Below are 26,186 nucleotides of genomic sequence, written 5' to 3'. Positions count from 1 at the left end.
CCAGTTTACATAAACATGGAAGACAGTGATGGAGTTGCTTCTTGATTTAAAAAAAAAGTTGTGTCAGTGTGTTTAGGTAATTTTTTAGAGTTGTGTTTGTGTTTGATCTGAGTTGGCTCAAAAAATGACAAATAGGCAATGTAAATATAAAAATTCAAGGCCACTAAGAGAAAGAAATATATGCTAGACTTAAAGCCATTAATATGTAACTGTTAACTCCTTAAAATAAAGCACACTCTTATTTTATATTATACACCTCTAGTCCTTAGAGCTATGTCTTTCATGATTTTGGTATATCATGTATGAGCAATAAATAGTATTACGTGATTAAAACAATGATCACACATAAATATATTACTAATGAAAATTTAAATGTTTAGGGACCTTTGTATTGTTAGTCCTTGTATAATGTACTAAATTTACTAAAACAACCTTTTCATGTACATATGTACATTAATAATAGAAAGTCATTTGGCATAAATTAACTGTGTATTTTCAGTGATTATGGTCATACCTCAAATCTCTGGAAGTAGTTATTTGGTACACTATGACATCGACCCCCTTAAAATTAGATTAAATTTTTAGTAACTATAAAATCTCTGACAAGAATATGCTCCTTCCAGCATATTATATATAAATATAAAATTAAAAGAAGGATGTACCCTCCTGTGAGAAAAGCAAATGTAAATATCCAGTTATGTGGATTAGGTGAAGCAAGGACCTAGCGTTCACTTTGCATAGTTTTATAGTGGGCGTTTTTTCACCATGAATCTTTCATCACAGGTTGACTAAATGTTACTTGTTCATAACTCACAATTTAAATAGTTTGAGCTCAGGTACCCCTTATGAAAAAAGTGAGATTCAGCATTGCATATTTAATTCTTAAAGCGTAAACTGTCTCATATTTACTATCACACAAAATAACAGAACAAAAATAAGTAAATACAGTAGAAAAATATGAATCTGTAGGCAAAATTGACCTGTAAAAATAAATGGGATTATTCCAACAATGCAAATTAGTTTGCCTGTATACAATAAATTAATGTATTATGGCACATTAATAGATTACAAAACTACAAGGGGAAAAGCAATTGATCATTTCAGAAGATGCAGAGAAAGTACGTGATTAAAGTCCAATACTATTCCTGATAAAAAGCTCTTAGAAAACAAGAAATGAAAGAACTTCTTTATTCTGACAAAGAATATCTGGAAAAAAAAAACACCCAAAGTAAACTATTGTGATTAATACAAAAAAGGTAAAAACATTAAATTCAAAATTAGAAACAAGATAACAATATCCTCTATGACCTCTTCCATTCATCATTGTAAGGGAGGTACATAAGAACTTAGTAAGAAACAGAATCAAATGTATTATTTACTAGAATCTGAAAGAAATAATCTAAACTGTTTATGTTTAAAAAAATAAATATAAAAGGTAGTTTTCAGGGACTAAATATCAGGTGTATTTCTATGCCTAGAAACAAAATGTTAGAAATACAATAAACAGATACAATTTTAACCACAGAAAATATGAAGAAAAGGAATTCACCAAGTAAATGTCTTGTGAGCCATCAGAAAAAAAATATGACTGTGTGGAAATGCATTAAAGATACAAAAGTAAATGGAGAAATATAGCTTCTTCATGAATATGGAAAGCCTATATTTTAACCATATAAAATCTTACCAAAGTGATTCACAGATTTAATCTCTATGATTAAATGCTGGCAGAGGTTTGAATGGTACTCAACAAACTTACTCTAAAATTTATATGGAAAAAGACACAGCCAATGATAGTCAAGTTATTCTTGAAGAAATTTAGGTGAGTGTAAATTCCAGCCATAAATATTAGACAGTAACACTTAGCAGAAAAGTTAGAAAAACACTTACCCAAACTTGAAACTTTAAGTTTAAACTTTAAACTTTAAGTACAAGAGATGTGGTGTTGGGGCAAGGAATAGCGACTTTATTTGGAAAGCTGGCAGACTGAGAGGATGGCTGAATAATGTCTTGGAGAACCATCCAGGTCCAGTCACAATACAGGCTTCTTTTATACAAAACAAAAACAAAAACAAACAACAACAACAAACAAATAAAAAACAAGGGAAGGTGTATGGTAGGTTGTTGCAAACATCTTGCTGTAGAAATTCTTTGTTCTTGCAGCTGTCCATGAGGGGCAGTTCATGGTGTCCCTGTAAACCTCCAAAAAACAAATGTTATTCTCTATTCTACAGCTTGTTATCTTTATGTGAGTGCAAAGCTAGCAAGATCAAGCCTAGGAAACAGGGCACAGTGGTCAAAGCTAAAGGAACAGATCTAATATAGAGTCAGATTTTTTCTCCTCTATTACATTAACTTCAGAAAATTATAATATCCTTATAAATTAAAGGTTTCAACACACAAACTCTAGCAATTTCTTTCCTAAGTTATCTTCAACCTTCTGCCTGTGTTCAGTGTGCACCAAGATAAATATACAAGTATGTTTATAACATCATTGCTTATAGTAATCAAACATCGTAAATAACTCAAACATCCACTTTTTGGAAAATGGATTAATGGAGTAATTTTTAAGTTGCATTCTAAAAATTTCAGTTTTATAAAAATTAATAATTCTAAAAATAAAATTTGCAGTAAAGAGAATGTTTCAGGGGAAATTGAACAACAATATAACATTTAATAAATATAAATGGCAACTTAAACTAAATGATATCATTTTATTGATATATAAGTGTGTTCAAGAAATTATAAAGAAAAGCAGGAGAATGCATTTTAAAATCTCAGGATACTCCGTAGTGAAGAAAGAGAGGTAAATAGGATAAAATAAAAGCACATTAAGGGCTTTAATAATAAAGTACATGTTTTAGTTAATTTCAAAAAGAAGGTTGATAAATTTCAGTTAGCCAGACAATTAGCCATTTTTGTTGTTTAAATTTTATCTTACTTATTTTTATGAAAATAGTACAACTTTAGCATCATGAAATTTGTGGACACTTCCTTTCTGACTTACTATATAGTTATTTTTTGTCATTTTTATATGTACATTTAAAAATATATATTCTGTGAGGTGTACAAATTGTTAGACAAAGGTTGGAAACTCTATAAGAAAGTCCTCCCTGTTCTTTTTTGTCTAATTAATCTAGAAATCTTCAAGGGATTAGTTGGTTTTTATTATTGTAAATCTTCTCACTTTAATTTTGAGTTTCTCAGTATCCAGACATTCTTTTTTTGTCAGTCTACCCTATATCTACATATGTGAGAGGACCAAGACCCTGATGCAACAATCATTCTTCCCAGAGAAAGCCCATGTCCTGGGATCTATAGGACCCAGCAGCATATATAAATATATACTTATCTACACTGGCACATTATAATCACTCATAATTACCTTTGGACTCACTCTTGGTGTTGAATACTCTATGTGTCTGGACAAGTGTACAATGGTATTTATCCACTGTTACAGTACCACACACAATTGTTTCACTGCCCTAAAAATCCTCTACGCTTTACCTAATCAATCTTCCCTTTCTCATAACACTTAGCAACTTTTCATCTTTTTATTATCTCCATAGTATTGTTTTTTCCAGAATATCATGAGGTTGGAATCATATAATACATAGCCTTTGTAGATTGGCTTCTTTCACTTATCATTATACATTTAAGGATCTATATTATCTTTTTATGGCTTAATAGCTCATTTATTTTCAGCACTGAATAATAATCCATTGTCTGATTGTTCTATGGTTTATCCATTCTCCTACTGAAGGATATTTTTGTTGCTTCCATGTTTTGATAATTACAAACAAATCTGATGTAAATATCCTTGTGTAGGTTCTCATGTGGACATAGTTTTCAGCTCCTTTAGGTAAACTGTAAAGAGTAGACTTGAAGGATTTTATGGTAAGAGCACATTTAGTTTTGTAAAAAACTGCCAAACTACTTTCCAAACTGTTTTAATCATTTTGTATTTCCATCAGCAATAAGTAAGAGTTCCTGTTGCTCTACATCTTGGCAGGATGTTTGGTGTTGTCAGTGTTCTACATTTGGTTAGTCTAATAGGTATGTAGTAGTATCTTCTTGTTTTAATTTGTAGTTTCCTAATGGCATACAATGCTGAACATATTTTCGTATGTTTGTTATCTGTCATCATCCTTGGTGAGGTATCTGCTCAGGTAATTTGCTCATTTTTTAAATCAGGTTGTTTAATGTTCTATTGTTGAGCTTTTTAGAATTCTTTGTATATTTTGGCTAATAGCCTTTTATCAGATATAACTTTTGAATATGCATCCTCCCAATCTGTGGCGTCTTATCATTCTTTTGACAATGTCTTTTGCAAAGAAAACAAATTGTAATTTTTTTTAAAGTTCAGCTTAGAAATTATTCCTTTCATTGATCATGCCTTTGATGGTATATCAAAAAGTAAAGTGAACAAAGTCAAAATATGGACTAGATAATCCTTTAAATAGCAGAAACTAATTTCCAAAGATGGAGCAAAATACCATAATGAACTTATAATATAAAAAACAGTTAACATGACTATTTTCTTGATATAAAGTAGAAAATATATATAAAAATATATAATTAGAAAAAATTTAACTATCCTTGTGTAGGATAGAATAATAACTATCAGAAAATAACAATAAACAGGTTGTTTTTTATATAATATTGGCAAAACTGGATTAAAAGACAGCTTCTTGAAATGTATGTTTTGTAGAAAAGTCATCCTGAATTTTAAAATCTAGAAAAGGCCAAAATATTATACAAGTATGAAATAAATGAAATTATCTTCAGTGGTATAATGAATGAGGTGTTTAATGCCTGAAAAACACATCTGAAGGAAAAACAAAAGAAAGTCACTCAAAAAAAAGAAAATTAATGAACAAAGTTATATGTGGAAAACAAAATAAAGTCATAAATAAATTAGTCAATAATACATATGGATAAGCCTAAATTAAGTCAATTTCCCTATTAAAAGACATTAAAATGCATAAATTCTCAGATATTTGGGGGGAATCTCTAGGATATTTGCAAGAGGAACACTTAAACATGCTGCAAAAATTATTGAAAATAAAAATATAGAAAAAGAAACACCAGAAAGAAATACCTATTACTATAAAATGTAGTTATATCAGTTTTAGTTTTAAGCAACATAAATGAGCAAGGGTAAATATATTGGAAATGTCATGTTTTATTTCTCAGTTTGGGTGGTAGAGTAATGGATAAATATTTTATAATCATAACCTGTATGTATCAAATGTTTCATAATTTAGAAATGCAAATAAAAAATATAATCAAATCTTACTGTAATGTAACAAATAAAGAATTAAACATTCTTTTTTGTATGTAATTCCTGGGTATTATGTGTGTGTATATTATATATATGTATATTTTTGTCCTAGAATCAAATTATGCACACAATTTTGCTTTATGAACATTAGACATTCTATATTGAGAATCCCTGATTGTTTTCAAAGACTGTAAATATAATTATTAATAACAAAGTAACATTTTATTTGTGAAAACCATAAGAAATATAATTACTCAGCTTTACTGATGTTGTTACATTGTTTTTAATGCTTCACACTGTAATTTTTCTATTAAAATAACCATTCTAATATCTCTTTATTTATACATTTGAAATGATTTTAACTTTGTAATTAAATTATTAAAAATCTTTAGTGAATAATATAGATTATGAAATATAGAAACAGAAAAAATATTACTCACAAGCCCATAATTAACTAAATTTAATCTTTGATATAGAGACTTCCAGAATGCTATCATTAAAAATATACTCATTATTTTAATTATAAATTTTGCACAGAAATTTTAAAATGTTTTACATATCCAAGAAGTCATTAACTCTGTTTTCCTTTTCTTCTTTTTCCCCACTACTTATACCTGATAGGGATCAGTCTTGAAGGGATCATCAAGAGGACATGACTACTGGAATGTGTTTCGCTTGCCTTCCCTGCAGAAGTCCCACCAAGTACTCAGCCTTGCGACAGTAATGTGCTTGTTGCCGAGACCATCGGACAGTATTTTAAGGCTTCTATATAAACTTTTAAGATTCTGGTGGGGTTGCAGGGAGACTCTTGTGGCTGCTCAAGACAAGTCTCATAATTAAGTTATCTTGCTGATAAAACCTGCTGCCCACTAAGCTGCAGGGCTCTGCTTCTTTCTATGGTCTCCTTCCCGTCTGTGTTGGACCAGTTCATGGATCATTAAGCAGACTGGGCTGAAGTACATCCTCCAGAAATTCTCTCTGTGAAGATGTCTGGGTGTAAATTTTTTTTCATCCTTTTTATTTCTAGAAGTATATTTGGTTATTACTCTCACAACTGCTAATTTGTCCAGATGCATAGTTTTAAGCTTAGAGTGATTTATCTTCCTTTCATCATGCTGAAAATGTCTCTCCTTACACAGATTCATTATCATGGTGGCCCAGTTTTTTTTTTTATTTCAATTTGAAATTATATAGGCAGAGGTATCTTTTCACCAATTGTTACATCAATGTTTTGAACTATTTTAATATACATGCTGTTTACTAAAATAAAATTGTATAACATGAGAGTTGTGGATTAAGTTTTATTTGGGGCAAAATGAGGACTATAATCTAGGAGACAGCACCTCAGATGGCTCTGAGGACCTTTTCTGAAGAGGCAGGGGGAAATTCAATATTATATATGTAATTTTAGTGAAGGGGATTACATGCAATCAAACACACATTGAGTTCTTTTGCCAGTTATGAGGAGCAGACGTCACCATTAATGAATTTTGTGCTCTTCTAGATATAAGGAGATGCAAGAATTGGGGCTTATAAAATCTTCTCCTGAAAACATCTATCTGAAGCTCTATTTTGTCAGTTTTCCCACAGCACAAAGTGCTCCATTCCTGATCTCCACTGTGAACTTTTAGGGAGTGTTGGAGGTCAGCGGCTACAGTGGCTTGTGATTGGTTATAGTACCAAGCAGAGGTAGATGGCAAATGTTATAAACGATTATTCCCCTTAACATTTTTATTTGAATCATTTTTTGCTTACTTTTTTCTCCATTATAATTTTATATTATACTTAAAATATAAAGACTTATGATTGATAAAAATTCACTGTTAAATCTTTTATTTGTAAATATTAGAAAAGAAAGTTATTTTTGCTATCTCAACTTTTTTATAATATTCTTTTAATTGTATCTGTGTTATTAACCATATAATAATCAATAATGCAAATTGATATAAAGTAACATGCATTTACAAAATCAAACAAGTTAGACGGAAGTATCATTTTAAGAATTACTTTTATTTATTGGCATTTATTTTGAAATATTTTCAAAATAGACGTGATCCTTATTTTGTCTACCTGTAGATTCAATACCCTTTAACATAGCATTTATATAATCATATCGTACTTCTTAAATTTTAAAAAATGTATCCTTTTCTTAGTATTTATATTTATTTTTTAGGATAAATATATAGTTACCATTCCTTCTGATTCTTTGAATGTCTTGGTATTACTTTGGCTTAACTACAAACATAACAACATTAGTGGTAACACAATTATAGAATTATAATATTTTTTCTTAAAGCTTTATAGCTATTTCCATAATATTTGGTGGCTAGTCAGTCTTTAATAGAAGAAGACAAGGCTATTCTTTGTTTTCTCTATAGAAGTAATTTTGTTTTTTGTTTTTTTTCTGGTCCACTTTTAAATTTAACATTTTGAAATAGATATAGATATATATCTATTTTGCATTATAATTAAGCTTTAAACATGGTATATTCTTTTACTTATCTTGATATGCCTATTTCCCTGCCCTGGGAACAAATCTGGATATCCAACAGTTTGGCACATTTTCTTGGTTGTTCTCTGATTGCTTAGAGTCAGGTCATACCCATGCTTTAGCTACTGCACTGGATGACTGAATTTCTAATGCTATTTCCGTCTTTTGAGCTGCAGTTTCATTAAATTTATGTATTATTTATTGTAGAAGCAAATAAAAGCTTATATTTGTAGGTAAATGGCATAAGTTTTAGTGGAATGTGGAGGTCACAATACAAATGTTTAGTTGATATAGATCTTTACTCTAAATAATGATGAAATTTTTTGATGTTAAGTTGCCTTCCTGCTTTCCTTCCCTCTTCTTTTCTTTCTTTTTGATTGGTATTTTTGGCTCTAAAATTTATTTTTTTTGGCAAAATCTTATTTGAATTGATACAGAGATGAAGGATACATACACACACATAAATGTCTATATAAGCTCTGCTAAATAATCATAAAATCTGTTTCTCGAATCAATTCAAAATATTTTAAGAATGCTGCTTTCCTTGAATTAAACTTAATTCTTCTCACTTATTTATTAAGCAGCATTCCTTTGTCATGCACTGACTACAGCCTTGTTCTTCCACTAAGTAATTGTGTTTTATAAATTTGCAAGCAACCAGAGTGATTTCAGAATTTGTTAAAGATTTACAAAAAATTGACATGATCTTAACCGCATGCTGCTATTGCCAATATGCCCGTTAGAGTGATGATTTTACTAAAAGCAATGTCTAACTCCTTCACATTCCTACAATAATGGCCTTATTATTATACTACAAAAGATGACATCTTCAAATAAAAATGTCTAACTCTATAACAATATTCCATGAATTCACTTATTACACAATATTAACAAACTACTTAAAGAATGAATCAAAACCATATAAGATATTATTTCACATGTATTGGAAAAAATAATACGATGAAGTAAATTAAATCTAATAGTGTTAAAATATTCAAAGCCTTTCTAATGATAAAAACTTTAAATATAAAATATTCTACTTCAAAAATGCTTTCAGAGATGTTATAAATGGTGAGAGGATTATATATCATATATAGTTTTCTGTTTATGAATTTGATTATAGCAATGGAACAGTGTAGTATTAAATTTAAAAAAATGCATATCATTTGAAGATATAAATTAACCTCAAATTTGGGTTGTAAATAATTTTATATTTAGCTTTCAGTTTTCTTTATGCGTTTTTATATAATTTCAGGAAAATAATTATCATATACAAATGTACAGATCTGAGTTTTTATCTAATATGTCTCAATCTCAAGAGTTCTAAAACCCCTCCATTTCCTTCTTTCCTTCCTTCCTCTTTCCTTCCTTGGTATAAAAGTTAATTGTTGGCAATATTTTATCAGAACTTATAATGTGAATGAAGGATGAAAGATATATACATATATACACACACACATATAGTGATGATCCAACTTGGAATAAATATTTCCATATTTCTATGAAAAAATATGAATGAATTTAACTATAGTATGTAATTCCTTAACATTTTTCATAATATACAGTATATGTACTTACAACTTCATACAGTGAACTTAATTGTTGAATATCAACCTTCATGCATGGAAGAGTTTTTATGTTATTATAAAGTATACTTTAATAATTGTGATAAAGGAGAATTACATGGTGTTAAGGAATTATGTTAATGTAATGGGCTTTATGAATTCACAAATTAGCTGAGCAATGAGAGTGATTGGAATTAGATAGGCAAATCCCTTGAGGGGAGTAGGGGATTGATCTGTAAAAGATTATTTCTAAGAGTGAGAATAGCATGTGCATGCCCCTGTAGCATGAGGGAACATAGTTAAGTACGAGGATTGTCAGAAGTATATCTATGATAATGATCCTGAAGGTGAACAAGGAGTGATTTGATGCTACTAACAAGGGTAAGGCCAAATATGTAACAGTCAACATATTATAGCAGGCTGTCCGGCGAGCCGGCCCTCCGCCCGCGCCGTGGGGTGGGCAAGCGCCCCGCAGGAGTCTCGGGCTCCCAGCCCACTGCCCGGCCTCCCTGCCACATGCTATGCGTCATCCGGGGACGCCCCTCGCCAAGAGAGACCCTCAATCACAAGTCACCCGCCCTCCCCACCCTCCTCGCCGTGCCTTGCAACCCCGCCCCCGAACTGCCCTCCCGATCCCCGTGCAGTACCCCCCGTCCATCGCCGGGAAGAACGGCAGTAACTCCAGCAGCCGTGGCGGCTCTTTGAGCCCAAGGGGCGAGCGAGGCAGCCATTGGCGGAAGCCTCTGCCTCCGGCTGTGAATCCCGCGGACCGGCCTCGCCCCACCGGCCTAGTGTGGCAGGACGCAGGGACGCGGGGACTGTCTGAACGGCTCCAAGATGGCCGCGCGCTTGGGGTCCGCAACTGCTGGCGGCCCCGAACCCGTTCACTGCCACCGCTGCTGACCAGAGACGCCGGTCGGATCGGCGACTCCGGGGGCTGTCCCCGCGTGGCGGGAGGCCGCCATGGCGACCCTGGAAAAGATGGTGAAGGCCTTCGAGTCCCTCAAGTCCTTCCAGCAGCCGCCGCCGCCGCCTCAGCCCCCTCAGCCGGCACCGCAGCCGCCGCCGCCTCGGACCCCTCAGCCGGCACCGCAGCCGCCGAAACCCCAGCCCCCTCACCCGGCACCGCAGCCGCCACCGCTTCAGCCGGTACCGGCGCCGATGCCGCCTCAGCAGGCACGGCAGCCGACGCCGTCTCAGGCCCTTCAGCCGGCATCGCAGCCGCCGCCGCCTCGGCCCCCTCAGCCGGAACAGCCGCCTCAGCCGGTAACGCCGCCGATGCCGCCTCAGCCCCTTCAGCCGGCACCGCAGCCTCTACCGCCACCGCCGCCCGCCCAGCCCCCTCAGCTGGTACCGAAGCCGCCGCCGCTTCAGCCGGTACCGCCGCCGATGCCGCCTCGGCCCCCTCAGCCGGAACAGCCGCCTCAGCCGGCACCGCAGCCTCTACCGCCACCGCCGCCCGCCCAGGCCCCTCAGCCGGCACCGCAAACGCCGCCGCTTCAGCCCCTTCAGCCGGCACCGCAGCCGCCGCCGCCTCGGCCCCCTCAGCCGGAACAGCCGCCTCAGCCGGTACCGCCGCCGATGCCGCCTCAGCCCCTTCAGCCGGCACCGCAGCCTCTACCGCCACCGCCGCCCGCCCAGCCCCCTCAGCTGGCACCGCAGCCGCCGCCGCTTCAGCCGGTACCGCCGCCGATGCCGCCTCAGCCCCTTCAGCCGGCACCGCAGCCGCCGCCGCCTCGGCCCCCTCAGCCGGAACAGCCGCCTCAGCCGGTAACGCCGCCGATGCCGCCTCAGCCCCTTCAGCCGGCACCGCAGCCTCTACCGCCACCGCCGCCCGCCCAGGCCCCTCAGCCGGCACCGCAGCCGCCGAACCTCCAGCCCCCTCACCCGGCACCGCAGGCGCCACCGCTTCAGCCGGTACCGGCGCCGATGCCGCCTCAGCAGGCACGGCCGCCGCCTCCGTCTCAGCCCCTTCAGCCGGCATCGCAGCCTCTACCGCCACCGCCGCCCGCCCAGCCCCCTCAGCCAGCACCGCAGCCGCTGACCCCCCAGCCCCCTCAGCCGGCACCGCAGCCGCCGCCGCCTCGGCCCCTTCAGCCGGCACCGCACCCTCTACCGCCACCGCCTACCGCCCAGCCCCCTCAGCCGGCACCGCCGCCCGCCCAGCCCCCTCAGCCGGCACCGCCGCCCGCCCAGCCCCCTCAGCTGGCACCGCAGCCGCCGCCGCTTCAGCCGGTACCGCCGCCGATGCCGCCTCAGCCCCCTCAGCCCCCTCAGCCGGCACCGCAGCCGCCGCCGCCGCCTTGGCCCCCTCAGCCGGTACCTCCACTGCTGCCGCCTCAGCCCCTTCAGCCGGCACCGCCGCCTCAACCGCCACCGCCGCCCGCCCAGCTGTGGGTCAGGAGCCGCTGCACAGACGGTGAGTCCCTGCGGGCCCCTCCCCAGCCCTGCGCGGGTCTCCGTCCCTCCCTCGGCCTCCCACGAAGGCCCCGAAGCGGTCCGGGCCCCACGCCTCTGCTTTCCCGGCTGCGAAACTCGGGAAGGAACAGGGCTGTGTTGTGATCGGGGGCCGCGCGTCCTGTTCGGCTTCCTCTGAGCCACTCCCCACCCCTCTCCTCCTCTGGGCCAGTTGTAACATTTTGTCTTCCCTTTTCAACTGACGGTTTAAAACAGTGTTTCAGATAACTGTCAAAACACTGTACATGCAAAATACTAGGTTAACTTAAGGGAAGGAGTAGGAGAGAAGGGGGAAAGGAGCGAAGTTCACCGGTCACTTCTGCGGGGTAGGGTTAAGTGGTCACAGTGGTGAACGCGTAACTGCTACATGGCCCAGTGCGCTTACCATCATAGTCGTTACCGTTACTAACCCCAGACAGTTCTGGTATTAAGGAGGCATGACCACAGAACATGTGCTCATTGAGCTTAATTTTACACAAACAGTAAGTTTTCCACGGAATCAAGACAGGCAGTAAACGCCAGCTGCAGAGGACAGCTTGTGCAGGGCTGGGAAAGAGCATGGCATGATCAGAACTTTAGTTTGACTGGCTTGAAATGTAGAGGGAAAGGGAAACTTCACACTGATGAATCAGAGAGGAGATAGCTGTTTTTTATTAAACTAAAATGGTTGAATGAGCCTTGTTGATTAATGATTTGCCTTATCAATTTGAATTTGGATTCTGCAAGTATTTTATAAGTTCTGTAAGAAGCTTGTTTTAAAATTTCAGAACTCTTAAGGTATTAGAAGTTCAGTTTTATTTTATAAGAATTTTTAAAAAGTGTTTATTTAACTCAATTAGAACAGAGTTCCTTTAACATAGGAGACTTTATTATCTCATGTATTAATACCCTCTAGAGGTACACAATGAAAAATGTGATTTATAAACAGATACATACAGACACAAGGAAAACAGAGCATGTAGCTTCAGTAACAGTTTAAGAGAAAAGTCAGAAACAGAAATCTTCCCTGGTCAAAATACCAAAAAAAGCACCTGGGGCTTATATCCCTTAATTGATTTGAGCTCTAAATGGACAAATACACATTTTTTTTAAAAAAAAATTGCTAAGAACAAGATTCTTTTTCATGTTGAGTAATAATTTTGGAGTTTAAATAAATACCAACAATAGAGCTATGAGGGAGGAAAAATATAAAATACTGATTTTTTTATTTGATTTCACCGTAAGGTGCATTCTTAAATACATAGGAGACAACTGTCATGATTTGCACAACTCGCTTGCAAATAGTTCAACAGTATTAACAATGATTGAATTTAGGTGGTGGGCATATGGGAATTTATCATCTTATTAAACAGTTTTCTGTACTTCTGAGACTTATAATAAAACATTGGAAGGAACCTGTTAGACATAATGCTCTATGTGAAGTAATTTGTTCCCTTTGTGAAATTCTAGGAAGGTTAAAATGCATGTTCATAACTTCAAGAAAGTCACAAGCATTTATGATGTAATCAGAACTACCTGAGGATCTGTGAAACTTGGTGAGTTGGTGAATTTTTTAAAATGTCTTAAAACATTTTGTTTTTACAAAGATTACAGGAGTAAGAGAAGGTAAATCTTAATCAACTCTTAATATTTTTTTCCTGGTTGATGTGATATAATTAAATGTGGGGAAAAAAAGGTAAATTCTAAAAGGAGACAGTACCTTGATGGTTTTCTATGGAGGAAACTCAAGCAGGAGGAAGTTTAATTTAAAAACATAAATTACTGCTCTTTATAATACATTCTAAGTTGTCATTCTTTTGAATGCCTTCCTTTCCAGACAGATGTGTTATTCTGGGAGATCATCAGGACTTCTGGGTATTTGGAGGTATTGACCTAACCAGTGGAACTGCTGATTTATAAGAAGTTGTCCAGAATTTTGGAAAACTGATTAGTAGAGGTAAATAATGTTTCCATGGCAAGTGATGACAGAAAGTGACTTCAGTGAATTTTCCTTTGTTTTTAGGCAGATGTACCTAACCATGTATGTTAACAATGATTTCAAGCTGGAGACTGAGAAGAACTGCCATTTTTGCCAGCTGGGATGCAGAAAAATTTGGACTTCTGGGTTCCACAAATGGGCTGAGGTAACTAAGACAGTAAACATATCTTCTTGGTCAACATGTATCTCAGGGTAATCACAGATGTTTTCCATTACCTGATACTGTTTTAAATTGGATAAAAACAAGAAAATTTAAGAAATAGAGTTTGTTTTTGCTTTTACATCAGTTTGGCAAAACAGAACAACCTCTTAATTACTAAGCACAAACCAATTTTTTCATTATTTTTAAAATATTTTAGTTTCTATTTATATTGGTTTTGTGATAAGTAAGTAAAATCTGTAAGCTCAGAAAATAGTCAAACCTAGGAAACTACTTCTGACAAGTGAATTAGCCTATTGAAAATCTGATTTAGATCCTTGGCATTAATTTTCAAGTTTTTACAGTTTCCTTGGATTTCTTCTATCTAGGAAAACAACATGCTCTTTTTAGATGACTATACTCTGATTATAGTCTCTCCTTTATGGATTCAACACTAAATTGTAACCATAGGTATATTTTACCATTTACAAAAGTGCCTGGTTGGGAAGTGTAATACAATGATTTTGTAAATTGAATTACTCTAAAATTTCAAGGATTTATTTTTAATTCAATTATGATTAATTTTCATTTGTCACTGGCTCTTAATGCTTTATTTTAAAGTGTCTCTCATAGACCCCCTTCTTTCATCTTCTTCCCTTATGCTCTCTGTCCAGTAACTCTAAGTTCTTACATGTTCAAGGTAGGCTTGTGTATTTTTTTAAAGGCAGGCGCACCAAAAAGCACTTTCCTGTGACTATCCTCTGTTTTGTTCATTTATGAGTCCAAATTTTATAGAATTGATTTAAAGAATGTCATATCTTTCTTATTATTATGAATGGTTTTTAAAATGCTTTCCTTCTGACTCATTTCTGCATACTTTAAAATAATAATATGAATCAAATAAGTATGGGAATAAAATCACATTTACTTGTATCACATTTGATTCCATTTATATGGCAAAGTCTTATTATTATGTTGTTGTTATGAACATGCATTTCATAATACACTTATTTAGATGAATCACAGCTTATTCATTAAGGTCATTTACTTTTAGAAATATGTAATTTCTTGTGAACACATGTATATAGAAATACATGTGTCTTTTTATAATTTAAGCAGCTTAAAATACAGATAAAATAAATCCAAGATACAAGATAATATGCCTTGCATTAATTTAAATTCATGTGAGTTAAAAGACAATTTGAATATTGTTTCCCATTTTCTACTAGCTTCTTGATCATATTCAGCAGCACATTTACCTTTACATATAATTAAGGAATCTTTTTTATTTCTACTGTAGCTCTGTCATAATGGATACTCTGCCGCAGAATCAGCTGTCATCTATCCCATGTGGTCAAGCGCAGAGGTGAGAATTCTCATTTGTGGGATGACCACTCACAGCTTTAAATGTTTTTACTGTAACTGCTTTTATAAGGTAGCAAGCTAGAGAGAGAGAGAGAAACAGAGAGAAGAAAAGAGTTCTCTCTGCATATTCCCATGTTGTGTGATGGCATTAGTCTTCTTCTGCTGTATTTTTCTAGAATGTGTGTGCGTGTGTGCATGTATGTGTGAGAAATGTCTTGTCTTTGTCCTAATAGCCACTCTTCTCTCCCTCGAGTTTTTTTCTCTATCCTCCCCTCCTATATTTTTCTTTTTCATCAATATCTTCTCTTTCAAAAAATTCTTGATAAATCAAATTTCCAACTTCCTCACTTTTAATGTGGTAAAGTTACTTGGATCCCCAACATCAAGAGATCTCATACTTTAATGTCTGTAAGGATTTCCAGAGACACCTTTTAAAAATACAGATTTCCAGGCCTTACTTTGAGCAGTCCTCTTCCAGTAGATCCAGGGTGAGGCTGAGCATCTCCGAGCCTTCCCCCTTCATATTATGGTGCAGGGGATCAGGGGCAGTTTTCCTCTGGGTCTCCCTGCTGTTGCTATTAACAGTGGCTACAGCATCACTAATGTTTTTCTTTCTTGTTTTAATTGCATTAATATTATCAACCAGTTAATAGCATTTTCTTAAATTTATGGTCAAAAGCATAGGTGTTTGATTTATAATGGTATCTGCAAACCACTCTTTTACTGAATTAATTTGTTTTGCTTGTATTTCCAAAATTGTAAATGCTGTGAGTTAAGTGACTGCTTTGCTTCAACTACAGGAGAATGTGAAAACACTCCAGGAGAGAGAGGTTGCATATATCAATGCAGACTCATACACAGAAGGTAAATTTTATTTCAGATTGTCATTAAATAGTATACCAGTATTTAAGTCTATCAACTCCAACTCATAAACTAGGATTATCCTCTTTCTATGAGATGCCTCAATAATAACTCCATTTCTCCATTTTACCAGAGAGAACATTATTATGATTCAAATGAATCAATATGATTCATAACTAAGCTATTGATCCTAATTTCTTTAGTATATTTACCATTTGCCTATCTTGGATTACTACTTAAAACTTTAGTACTTTTGACATTCTTCCTGTGGAGCTATTTTTAAAAGTTGGGCTAAAATATTTCATACAGAAATAGTTCCTGTATGTATTGGAACAACTCTGAAATAAGCACCCACTACAAACTTCCTTTTGACCCTGACATGTGGCATGTGCATCTGTAGGCTTTCATCGTATTATGGTTATTTCTAGGTAAGTGTCACAGGACACATGTTAGTTACTGACATGCTCTAGTCTAAAGTCTTCATATTGAATTGAATAAATGAATAAAAACATGATTATGGCCTTACCACTTCCTTTGCCAAAGACCCCTAGGTACTGCTGCCGTAATGAGCAATGACCCTTACTTTTACTGCAGGAGCTGCAGCCTTAGCAGCAGAGTCCGCCTCTGCAGTCTCCTATCCTGAGTGTGTGCTGCAGCCTCTCTGGCTCCTGAAGAGTTATTTCCACCTTGTGTTTTAGTTTTAGCCAGACTGTCTGCCTGTCTATTTATCTCCCTACCTATCTGTCTATTCTAAAATTTTATTTATTTCTTTTTACTGAAGTACATTTGATTTGTAATATTAGTTTCAGGTGTACAGCAAAGTTACTCAGTTATATACATATACATATACATATACATATACATATACATATACATATACATATACATATACATATACATTGTTTTTAGATTCTTTTCCATTATAGGTTATTATAAGATACTGAATATAATTCCCTGTACTATACAGTAGGTCCTTGTTGGTTATCTGTTTCATATATAATAGTGTATATCTGTTAATCCTGAACTCCTAACATATCTCTTCCCTTCCCCCTTTCCCCTTGGGTAACCATAGTTTCTTTTCTATGTCATGAGTCTATTTCTGGTTTGTAAATAAGTTCATTTGTATCATTTTTTTGTTTGTTTACATTCCACATATAAGTGATAGAATGTGATATTTGCCTTTCTCTGTCTGACATACTTCACTGAATATGATAATCTGTAAGGTCCACCCTATTTTTAATTCTCCAGGAATGATGCCTTGAATTTGAAATCTGTTATATATTGTTTATAATTAGAAAATAAAGTTAGAATTAAATACAGGTTTGTAGTCCATTTGGAGGTATTAAAATTCTCTCTTATTTATTTTGCAGGCAATTATACTCTCAGAGTTGACTGTACACCCCTTCTTTTCCAGTTGGTATATAAACTGACAGAAGAGGTATGTAAATAGATCTGTTGTAATGATTTCTGATGAGTAGATAAATCAATAACTTTTGTTTTCTAAATTACTAATATTTAAACTGGTGACAGACATAGCTGATTTGTATAAACAAGAAATCAGAACGAGCTTTAATACACTACTTATGTGACATAACTATGAGAACAGTAGTGCTAGTCTCTGTTCTAATAATAGTTCCTAATAATTGTATACATTTGTTAAAATGTGCAGGGTCTATTGTTTCATGGGGCAGAGTCTCTTTGATATAACAGAAAGAATACTGAGCTGGGTTGGGGAAGCCTTGGCTGTGAAGATTGCCTTGGCTATTCATTCATTCATTCATTTATTCATTCAGGAAGTATTTATTGTGTGGTTACTATGTATCAGGTCCTATGAAAGGAACTCTAGCAGCAAAAGTGATAAAAGGACAAGGTTACTGAATCCAAATACTTTGTAATCTAGAGAGGCCACAGACCTGTAAATGAGGACTCATGCTTCACTTGAATATTGGATACTATATACAGTGGAGGACAGTTGCAGAAGAGAGAAGTTAAAATCCTAGGGTAGCTGGTGAGGTTGGAAAGCATTAGAAGGTGTTTAGAGAAGGATTAGTGGTTAGGCTGTAAAATGGAAGGATGTGAAAGTGGGGAGAATGTTTCTCCTCAGAGGACACAGGACCTAATAAAGATGTGGATGTGTGAAAGAACATTTCCTGACCTCTGGGTAATGCAATATAACCTCAATGTAAGGTGTTGGTGAAAAAGCTGGTAAGAAACGGGGCCTGACACATAGGCCTAAATGTTCATAAATCTGGTGATGGTGAAATTAAAGAATCTTTAACAAGGTTGTACATTATCATTTTTATTCATTAGAAAAATTACTCTGTATCAGTGCAGTGAATACGTTAAGCTGTAGTAAGTCTAAAAGCAAAATGGAAATAATTCCACATACTTATTTAGTACACAGGAATTTATAAATACTAGTTATTGATGTAAAAAGTACTCTGAAAATGCTACTGCACTCTGAATCTCTAAAAATTATGTGATCTACTCATTGAGTATATGTGTGCTTCATTTAAATAACCCCCATTATAGAATTTAACTGTAGAAATGTTTCTTTCAAGTAGGTATCACTTAGATGACAGTGGGAAGTAGATGTCACATCTCTGTGGTCCTGTTTCCCAATCGCCCTTCATCTTGCCCTGTCCTTTTCACTGTTAGTGTCTTTAACATCTCATCCTCCCAAGTGAGCATCCTCCCATGCCCATCACAACGCCCACCATACTGGGAAGCTTAGGTCCTTGATCCTTTTATTGAAATGTCCCATAAAAACATCTAAAAGCACGCTGAAAAGACAGCCCTTGTTGGGGAATCCTTCTCATGAGATACATTTACTCTCTGTCCTACAGAGGAGGCTCCTGCCTTTATAGGAGGGGTAGTAAGAATTTTAGGGCCAAGAAGGAGAAGCTTAGGTCTATCCCCTTTGTACATTTATTTAATAAGTATTAAATGTGTAAGTGGTTACCATAGTGACAGGATAAATCAAACACAGTTTCTGCTATTAGTGTGTTACCTGTGTAGCCAGGAGAGACTATGATCAAGAATTTTCAAATCCAAGATAGAGATTAAAATCACCAAAGGGTATACAGATAAAAGTGTGGGAAGCAAAAAATAAGTATCTTAGTTTATTATTTTACATGTTGGAATTAAACAGCCTGCTTAATGGGAAATTGCAAATTTTTTCCCATTCTAAAGCCTCCTTTACATTAATTTGAATTTAATTTTCATGCCACTTTAGATACAATATATTTGACTTTCAGAGTTTTTGTTTTAGGTAGTTTTTTAACAGTTTAACTGGGAAATTAAAATGTGTATTTAGAAGTTACATTATCAGGATGAACTAATTAATTGTCCAGAAGAGAAGAGTGAGATTTTATAATCTTGTTTGATTTGATTGTCAGTGGAAGAATCAGACATCATTCATCTGGAGAAATGCTATTGGCTGCTGAGGGCTCAATCCTGAACTGGATGATTTGATTTAGAGACATTTGGCCCATTGGCTTCACCACCAATTCGTCCATCTCTGAGTGAAGGTGGGAATCCTTCTATTTTCTACAAATGTTCTTTGCTAAACACCTGAGCCTTGTTCCACCTTTGGAGCCTTGTGTAAGTCGGTTTACCTTTCTGCACTTGAATATTCTCATATATAAAATCAGTTTGACCAAGACAATCATTATGAAAGTGTGCTCCAGTGTGGTGCCTCAGCATCTGGTGCAGGGTCAGGGTGGTGGACACTGAATAGGCAAAGCTCTAGCTTCCACACATGACCCCACCTCTTCCTCAGCTGAGGAGTGTCTATTGTATTTCTTTTATATAGAAGAAGGTTCCACTGCTGTATACTTCCCCCACCCTTAAAAAATTAAGAAACCACTAGACCATCTCTAAGGTCCCCACTTAGCTCTAAACTTTTCACTACTATATATATATATATATATATATATTTTAAATGAGGTTTACAAGGAGCAGTTGTGGGTGATAATCACAAAAACTGTATTTGAAATCTGAAAGCTTGGGTTCTTCTTCTGATTCAGACCTTTTTAAAAAAAATTTCTTACTTTTAGCAAGTCATTTAACTACTTCTTAGCTTCAATTTTCTGCTCTTTGAGGGCACAGAATTAGATTCTTGAAATAGACTGTATTCTTCAGGTTTCTAGTGTGTTTTAGAAATATTTATTTGTTAGGGGAGCTAGAACAGACAGGGTTTCCACTTCAGCAGTGCAGTTATGTTTTTACCTTTTTATAATTAGAGATTGAGAAATCATTTCATTTGAAAATAAAATGATTCCATTTATTTTTTAGGAAAAGTTTAAAAACCACAGGATTAGATTATAAATTGCCCTTTATTTCTGAAATTTAATATATTTAGTTATACAGATTAAGTGGTACAATGAAGACTGCAGTACAGAATTTCTGTCTCTTATAATATAGTGTGTTAGTTTTCTTTGCTTCATGAAGGAGCTGTATGAATCTCATTAATAACAACACAGTATATCCTTGATAGAGTTCAACTTTTCTTCTTCTTTTTTCCTTTTTCTTCTTAGTCTTTCCAAATTAGGATAATTGTGGTCTCTGACATTTTTCCAGTTAAATTTTTAAAATACATTTTTATTTTTTACATTCTACAATCACTTTTGACTTTTGGAATTAATATAAGATAGAGACAGGTATGCAGACAAAACCAAACACTAAATGATAGTATTTTCTTCTAGGAAGTTAAATGTTGGTTATAATTATGCCAGGGGGTGGGGGAAAAACTTCCTAAGACAGTGGAAACTACTGATAACTTTTAAAAACTAAATCAGTTTATGCGAGTCATGCCTCCTTTCATAGGCATGTCATTATTAACAGAAAGTTTGTTGGCTGTGATTTATTCTGTCTGTGTTCCTATTTTACAGGTTTATTTAATGCTTTTGGTGAAAATCATGACAGCCACATAGATTTTAAGGAGATATCCTGTGGGCTATCAGCTTGTTGCAGAGGACCTCTGGCTGAAAGACAGAAATGTAAGTGTGTTAAACATCACAAAATTTGGAAGCTATACAGAGAAAAAAATTAGCATCCATTCATGTAAAAAATCATCTGATTAAGGCTTGAATTTTCATCCCTTTTGCAAATAGCAATCTCTTGCTAAGGTTTTACTGAAGTCAGTGTAAAGGTTCAATCATCTATTCTTTTTTACTGTGGAGTAATTTAAGATCTTTGTTATTAATAATGGTTGATTTTCCAGATAAATGTACAATTCATGATAAATGAACTACATCAGTCATGATGTGTTTGAAAATGTTAAGCATATAGAAAATATTTTCTGGTAGTCTATATAGAAAATTTGTCTTGCTTAACTTGAATTTCAACTTATTTTCTATCACTGTGTATATTGATATTTTATTAGCAAAATTAAATTTATGATAAAACAATTTTATTAAATACTAAATTTATCTTTTAAACCTATCTAAAATATTATGGCATAATTTATAAGCATATTACATTCCTAAATCTTAACCATATTTGTTTAGGAAAATGCAGCAGTTTACATTTAATTGGAACCTAATTCTTACATATTCACTAGGGTCATTATCTCTGCATCTTTCTAAAATACAGCTTCACAAATACTGCATATTTTGGGTATGATACTTAATAGTTCAATATTCTTTAGTAATGTTGTACTGTGATGCACTCAGTTAACTTAATAGCATAATTATTACATGGGTGTGTGAAGTAGATAATTATTTAATCTTAAAAATTTAGATTTCTTTTATCTTCCCTGATAGTATACCATTACTCTAACCTGGCTTTGTGATAGATTATTTGTTCACATTAAAGTTCTGGTATTAAAGAGGCTGAAGTCTTTGTTTCTCAATTGAGGTTGTTGTCTTAAATTTTTTTTTAATTTATTTTTTGCCAGTGGACTAGTGGAAGTTAACCAAATAGACTAACTAGCAATTTTGCTGATATTGATGTTAATTAGCAAAGTGCTGATATTTTGGATTTTTAGCTTGTTGTATATAAACTTCATTGAAGAATTGAAATTGTTCTTAGGCAAAAATATTGGGTGCACATTAATTACATTGGAGAGGCAAAATCTTTATACAGTCATCTCTCATTATCTGCTGAGGATTGGTTCTGAGACCCCCTCAGATACCAAGTCCATGGATGCTCATGTCCTTATGTAAAATGGCATAGTATTTGCATATAATCTATGCACATCCTCTTGTATACTTTAAATCATCTCTAGATTACTTTTAGTACCTAATACAATGTAATTATTTGTAAATACAATGTAAATGATATGTGAATAGTTGTCAGTGCATAGCAAATTCAAGTTTTGCTTTTGAGAACTTTCTGGGAAAATTAATATATATATATATATATATATATATGTATATATATACATATATACTTTTGATCTATTGTTTATACCTGTGAATGCAGAACCAATGGATACGGGGAGCTGACTGTACCAGCTTTTTGTTGATTCTTAATGTAGATGGAATATTTTCAGCATTGTAAGAATCAACTCTGAAGTGATCAGTTATAAATATTAGAAATTAATTTAAAAGCTTGAATTACCTTCTCAAAATCTGTGAGATATTGTATAGTAACTTGGCCCTTCTTTTTCAGTTTGCAAGAAATTTAACTTTAGATTTAGATGAAGGATAGAGTTCTCTAAGCTGGCTAATTATATAAGGAGAGAGACTTGTGAAGTGTACAGGAATTCCTACAAGTTCAAAGGACTTTAATGACACAATCTCCTCCAAATAAGAACTTAATCCAGAATGTAGTTGTTTGAGGAACTAAGTAATTTCACTAGGGCAGGTTGTAATAAAATGTATTATACTTCAGAATATAAAAGTAATTTTCCTCCATAAGAGTTTCTTTTCTTTAGTTTGCTTCAAGGTATTTGATGTTGATGGTGATGGAGTTCTCTGTAGGGTTGAACTGAGAGACACGTGGTTGCACAGAGGTCTGGAAGGACAACTGCACCGATGATACCCTGGTAAAGTCTGATTGTATACATCTTCTTGCATGTAAACTTCCAACAGGAACATAGAGTGAAGAATTTTTTAAAAGAGGTTGAGAAAAAGATTTCTTACTACTTCTAGGTTCTATATTATGCTACTCAAAATATTCATAGCCAAAGATGCAAAATTGGGAAGAGAATTTACCTTAGAAAATTTAATAAACTGAATGTATTATGTAAAAAAAAAATGAAACCACTGGAAAATTGTCATAAATTTTTAAGGTAAACAAGCAATCTATTTCTGGAATTAAAAAAAAACAAAACTTGACCGAAAAAATATTTTATACTTCAGCTACTGTCTAATAAAAATGATACCTTCTCTTTCCTAACTACTGATTTGGGTTTCTGGTTTTAAAGGAATTACTTGTGGATCTATCCAACATTGTAGAGACACATAGAATGCACATGACACCACAAAGGTGAGTCTAGCAGAGACTAATTTATTATTTTCTAAAAATACATTATATTCTGAATTGGTATACATACGTTACATATACATACTTGAATCTCTTCTGCATCATCCCTGCTAAATGCTTATTTGGACCTGTGGTTACAATAACTCCAAGTTGTCCCTAAGGAAAGCCCATTCGACCTTTAAACAACTCCATTAAGTGTTATTTACATAAAAACATTATATTTTATAAGCAAGGCATTTTGTAAAAATTAAGTAGAGACAGCCCTTGCCATCTGTAGTTTATAATCTTTACTTCTCCCAGTTTAATACATTATGGTAAGACAAAACTTATATTGAGCAAAAGAAGCCACAATAAAAGAACACATTGTACAATTTAATTTATATGAAGTTCTAGAACAGAGACAGAACTAATGTTAATAAGTGTTACAATAGTGATTTTGGAGATGGGTGAGTTAACTGAGAAGGAGCATAGGATATCTGGGATGATGGAAATTATTTTTCATCTCAATCTGGGTGGTGTATATAGTTTTTAAATTTTTTTTTCAATAATATTGGTGAGGGTCTGTCCTAAGTTCTTTAATAGCAGCCAGAATAAGTGTATAATAGCAGAAACAAGCATGTACTTTACAAAGAATAAAGCCTTGAATTTTTTTAGTTTCAAAACATTTATTAAAGATATTATAATAGGTTTGCCTTAATGTCTATGTATCCCTGTGAAACTGAAGATAATCCATATATGTGAGACACATATGAGTTAATTTGACCCTTTCTATTCAAATGTTGACATGTACCAAGTTGCAAATGGTAGGATGTAGACCATAGTGGCCTTACACAGGCTTAGAAAAATAAGTAACATTTTTTTCAATCACAAATCCAGAAGAAATCATCATAGTCTTATTAACTGACACTCAATAGAAATAAATAATAGAAATGAATTTTTCAGGGCTTGATCTTTGTTTGGCAATTCAGATAACCGTCTTCATTTGCTTTTCTGCCCAAAACTAAGGTAGCCATTTCTATTTGGTATATATGAAAACAGAAACACAGGAAAGTTTCTATTAGGAAATACCTTATGTAGAGATACAATTTCCATCGCCTTTCTTCTGGGTGTTTGATAAGTATGGAGGTTATCATTGCTGTCTATTTTTATATAAGACCGAGTTTCTTCTTATGGCTGTACTTTTGAACATTAAAAAAAAAGATCATTTAGCTGCTCCATCTCCGTGTAACCATAATAATGAAATGGTAAAAATTTAGAATAGATTTTGGACCTTTCAACCAAACCTATTACCCATATTCACTGGTGACTAGACGGTGACAATATTACCCATTATTTTGTACCATTACATTGGTGTTAATATACTTCAATGGAAGTTGCATCATGAAAGCCATTAATTACCATCACAGTGCTTTAAAATCTTTTCTTGTAATAAATGGTAATATATATTGAATGAATACATGAATATCATTAATAGTAAATATTATTAAATATCTTTAAATAATAAATCATTAGATAATAAAAATATAATTAAGTAATAAACGCTAAGAACATTATTATTCATCTAGGATTGTTAAGGTGATTGTTCAAAACATGAAGTAAGAAGCATTTGGTTATATTTTTGCCTGCCAAGAAATATTGTCTACTGTATATAAATGTAATTTTTGGTACACTTTGACACCAAAAAAAAAAAAATACTGTTTTACTCAACTTGTGAAAGTAATGTTACATTTTATTTTGAGGAAATGTTAATATAGATACTCGTTTATTATATATATTTAGTTCTTTTAAATCTCTTAAGAAGTCTAATAATATTGCCAGATGTTTTAAAGATCTTAGAAAATTGTTAGGGTCAAAGGGCATAATCCAAAGAGTTTGGAAAAATGCTTTCAAAGTTAGTAAATAGTCCTTTTTCTCTACCCAGAACCTTTTGTGGGTTCTGTTAGTAAACTTCACCTTGAACCAGAAGATACTGTGAGTTATTTCCCAGGTCTTACTGGAGGAAGATTTTTGGTGATAAATTGCCCACGTTATGAGTGACTACTTCAGAGTTTGGTTACTTTTGAACTTATTCTTGCTGGCCTACTTTCGGATGAATACACAGCATCTACATTAAATCATTAGTTTTCTTTCAGACAAATGACCATTGCAAGTTTAATAAAACAAATTTAATTCAAATAATATAAGAAAATGAAGATTTAAGATATTCTTAAATATTGTTTCTCTTTCAGAATGGCCATCTTAACTCTAGAAGAATATCAGATCTGGAGTGTGAAAAATGTTCTTGCCAATGAGTTTTTGAATCTACTTTTCCAGGTATGTTTAAGGTAAATGACAGAGACCGAGGGCAGTGGTACCAGTAGTTCTACATCTTTTCCATTATGTAGTAGTTAGACAACTAGACTACAAAACCATATATTGTCAAAAGAACTGCATTAACCTGTACACCACCAGCAGATGGTAAGTTAGAGCGTGCGTGCTTCTTAGAGTCACAATGTGCATGATAGGAAAGTAGAGTATAGCTGATAATGTTTATCTTAATAACTCATGATAGAGCAGATTGTAGACACATAGAAAAGCATTTAAAATGTAAAAGCCATTATAATTTGCTATTTTTCTTT

General features: G+C 35.2%; 1 protein-coding gene across 2 annotated transcripts in view; it reads left to right on the top strand.

Moving 5' to 3' along the window:
* The first annotated feature begins 11,519 nt into the window (after positions 1-11,519).
* LOC140692112 (uncharacterized) overlaps positions 11,520-26,186 on the top strand; it is a 56,675-nt gene continuing 42,008 nt past the window's right edge. Inside the window, exons 1-12 of one of the 2 annotated variants that reach the window (XM_072956904.1) lie at positions 11,520-11,756; positions 13,244-13,329; positions 13,611-13,658; positions 13,797-13,917; positions 15,212-15,277; positions 16,077-16,140; positions 17,508-17,575; positions 19,536-19,667; positions 21,030-21,137; positions 23,018-23,128; positions 23,510-23,571; positions 25,797-25,881. In XM_072956904.1, the coding sequence (XP_072813005.1) occupies positions 13,615-13,658; positions 13,797-13,917; positions 15,212-15,277; positions 16,077-16,140; positions 17,508-17,575; positions 19,536-19,583 (411 nt within the window). In that variant the 5' untranslated portion in view covers positions 11,520-11,756; positions 13,244-13,329; positions 13,611-13,614 and the 3' untranslated portion in view covers positions 19,584-19,667; positions 21,030-21,137; positions 23,018-23,128; positions 23,510-23,571; positions 25,797-25,881. Of the gene's footprint in view, positions 11,757-13,243; positions 13,330-13,587; positions 13,918-15,211; positions 15,278-16,076; positions 16,141-17,507; positions 17,576-19,535; positions 19,668-21,029; positions 21,138-23,017; positions 23,129-23,509; positions 23,572-25,796; positions 25,882-26,186 lie in introns of those variants that run through there. The other variant, XM_072956903.1, reaches the window with a different exon arrangement.

Source organism: Vicugna pacos, unplaced genomic scaffold (genome assembly GCF_048564905.1).
Source record: "Vicugna pacos unplaced genomic scaffold, VicPac4 SAC-SAT, whole genome shotgun sequence".
Lineage (NCBI taxonomy): Eukaryota > Metazoa > Chordata > Mammalia > Artiodactyla > Camelidae > Vicugna > Vicugna pacos.
This window is presented reverse-complemented; position numbering and strand designations above follow the sequence as displayed.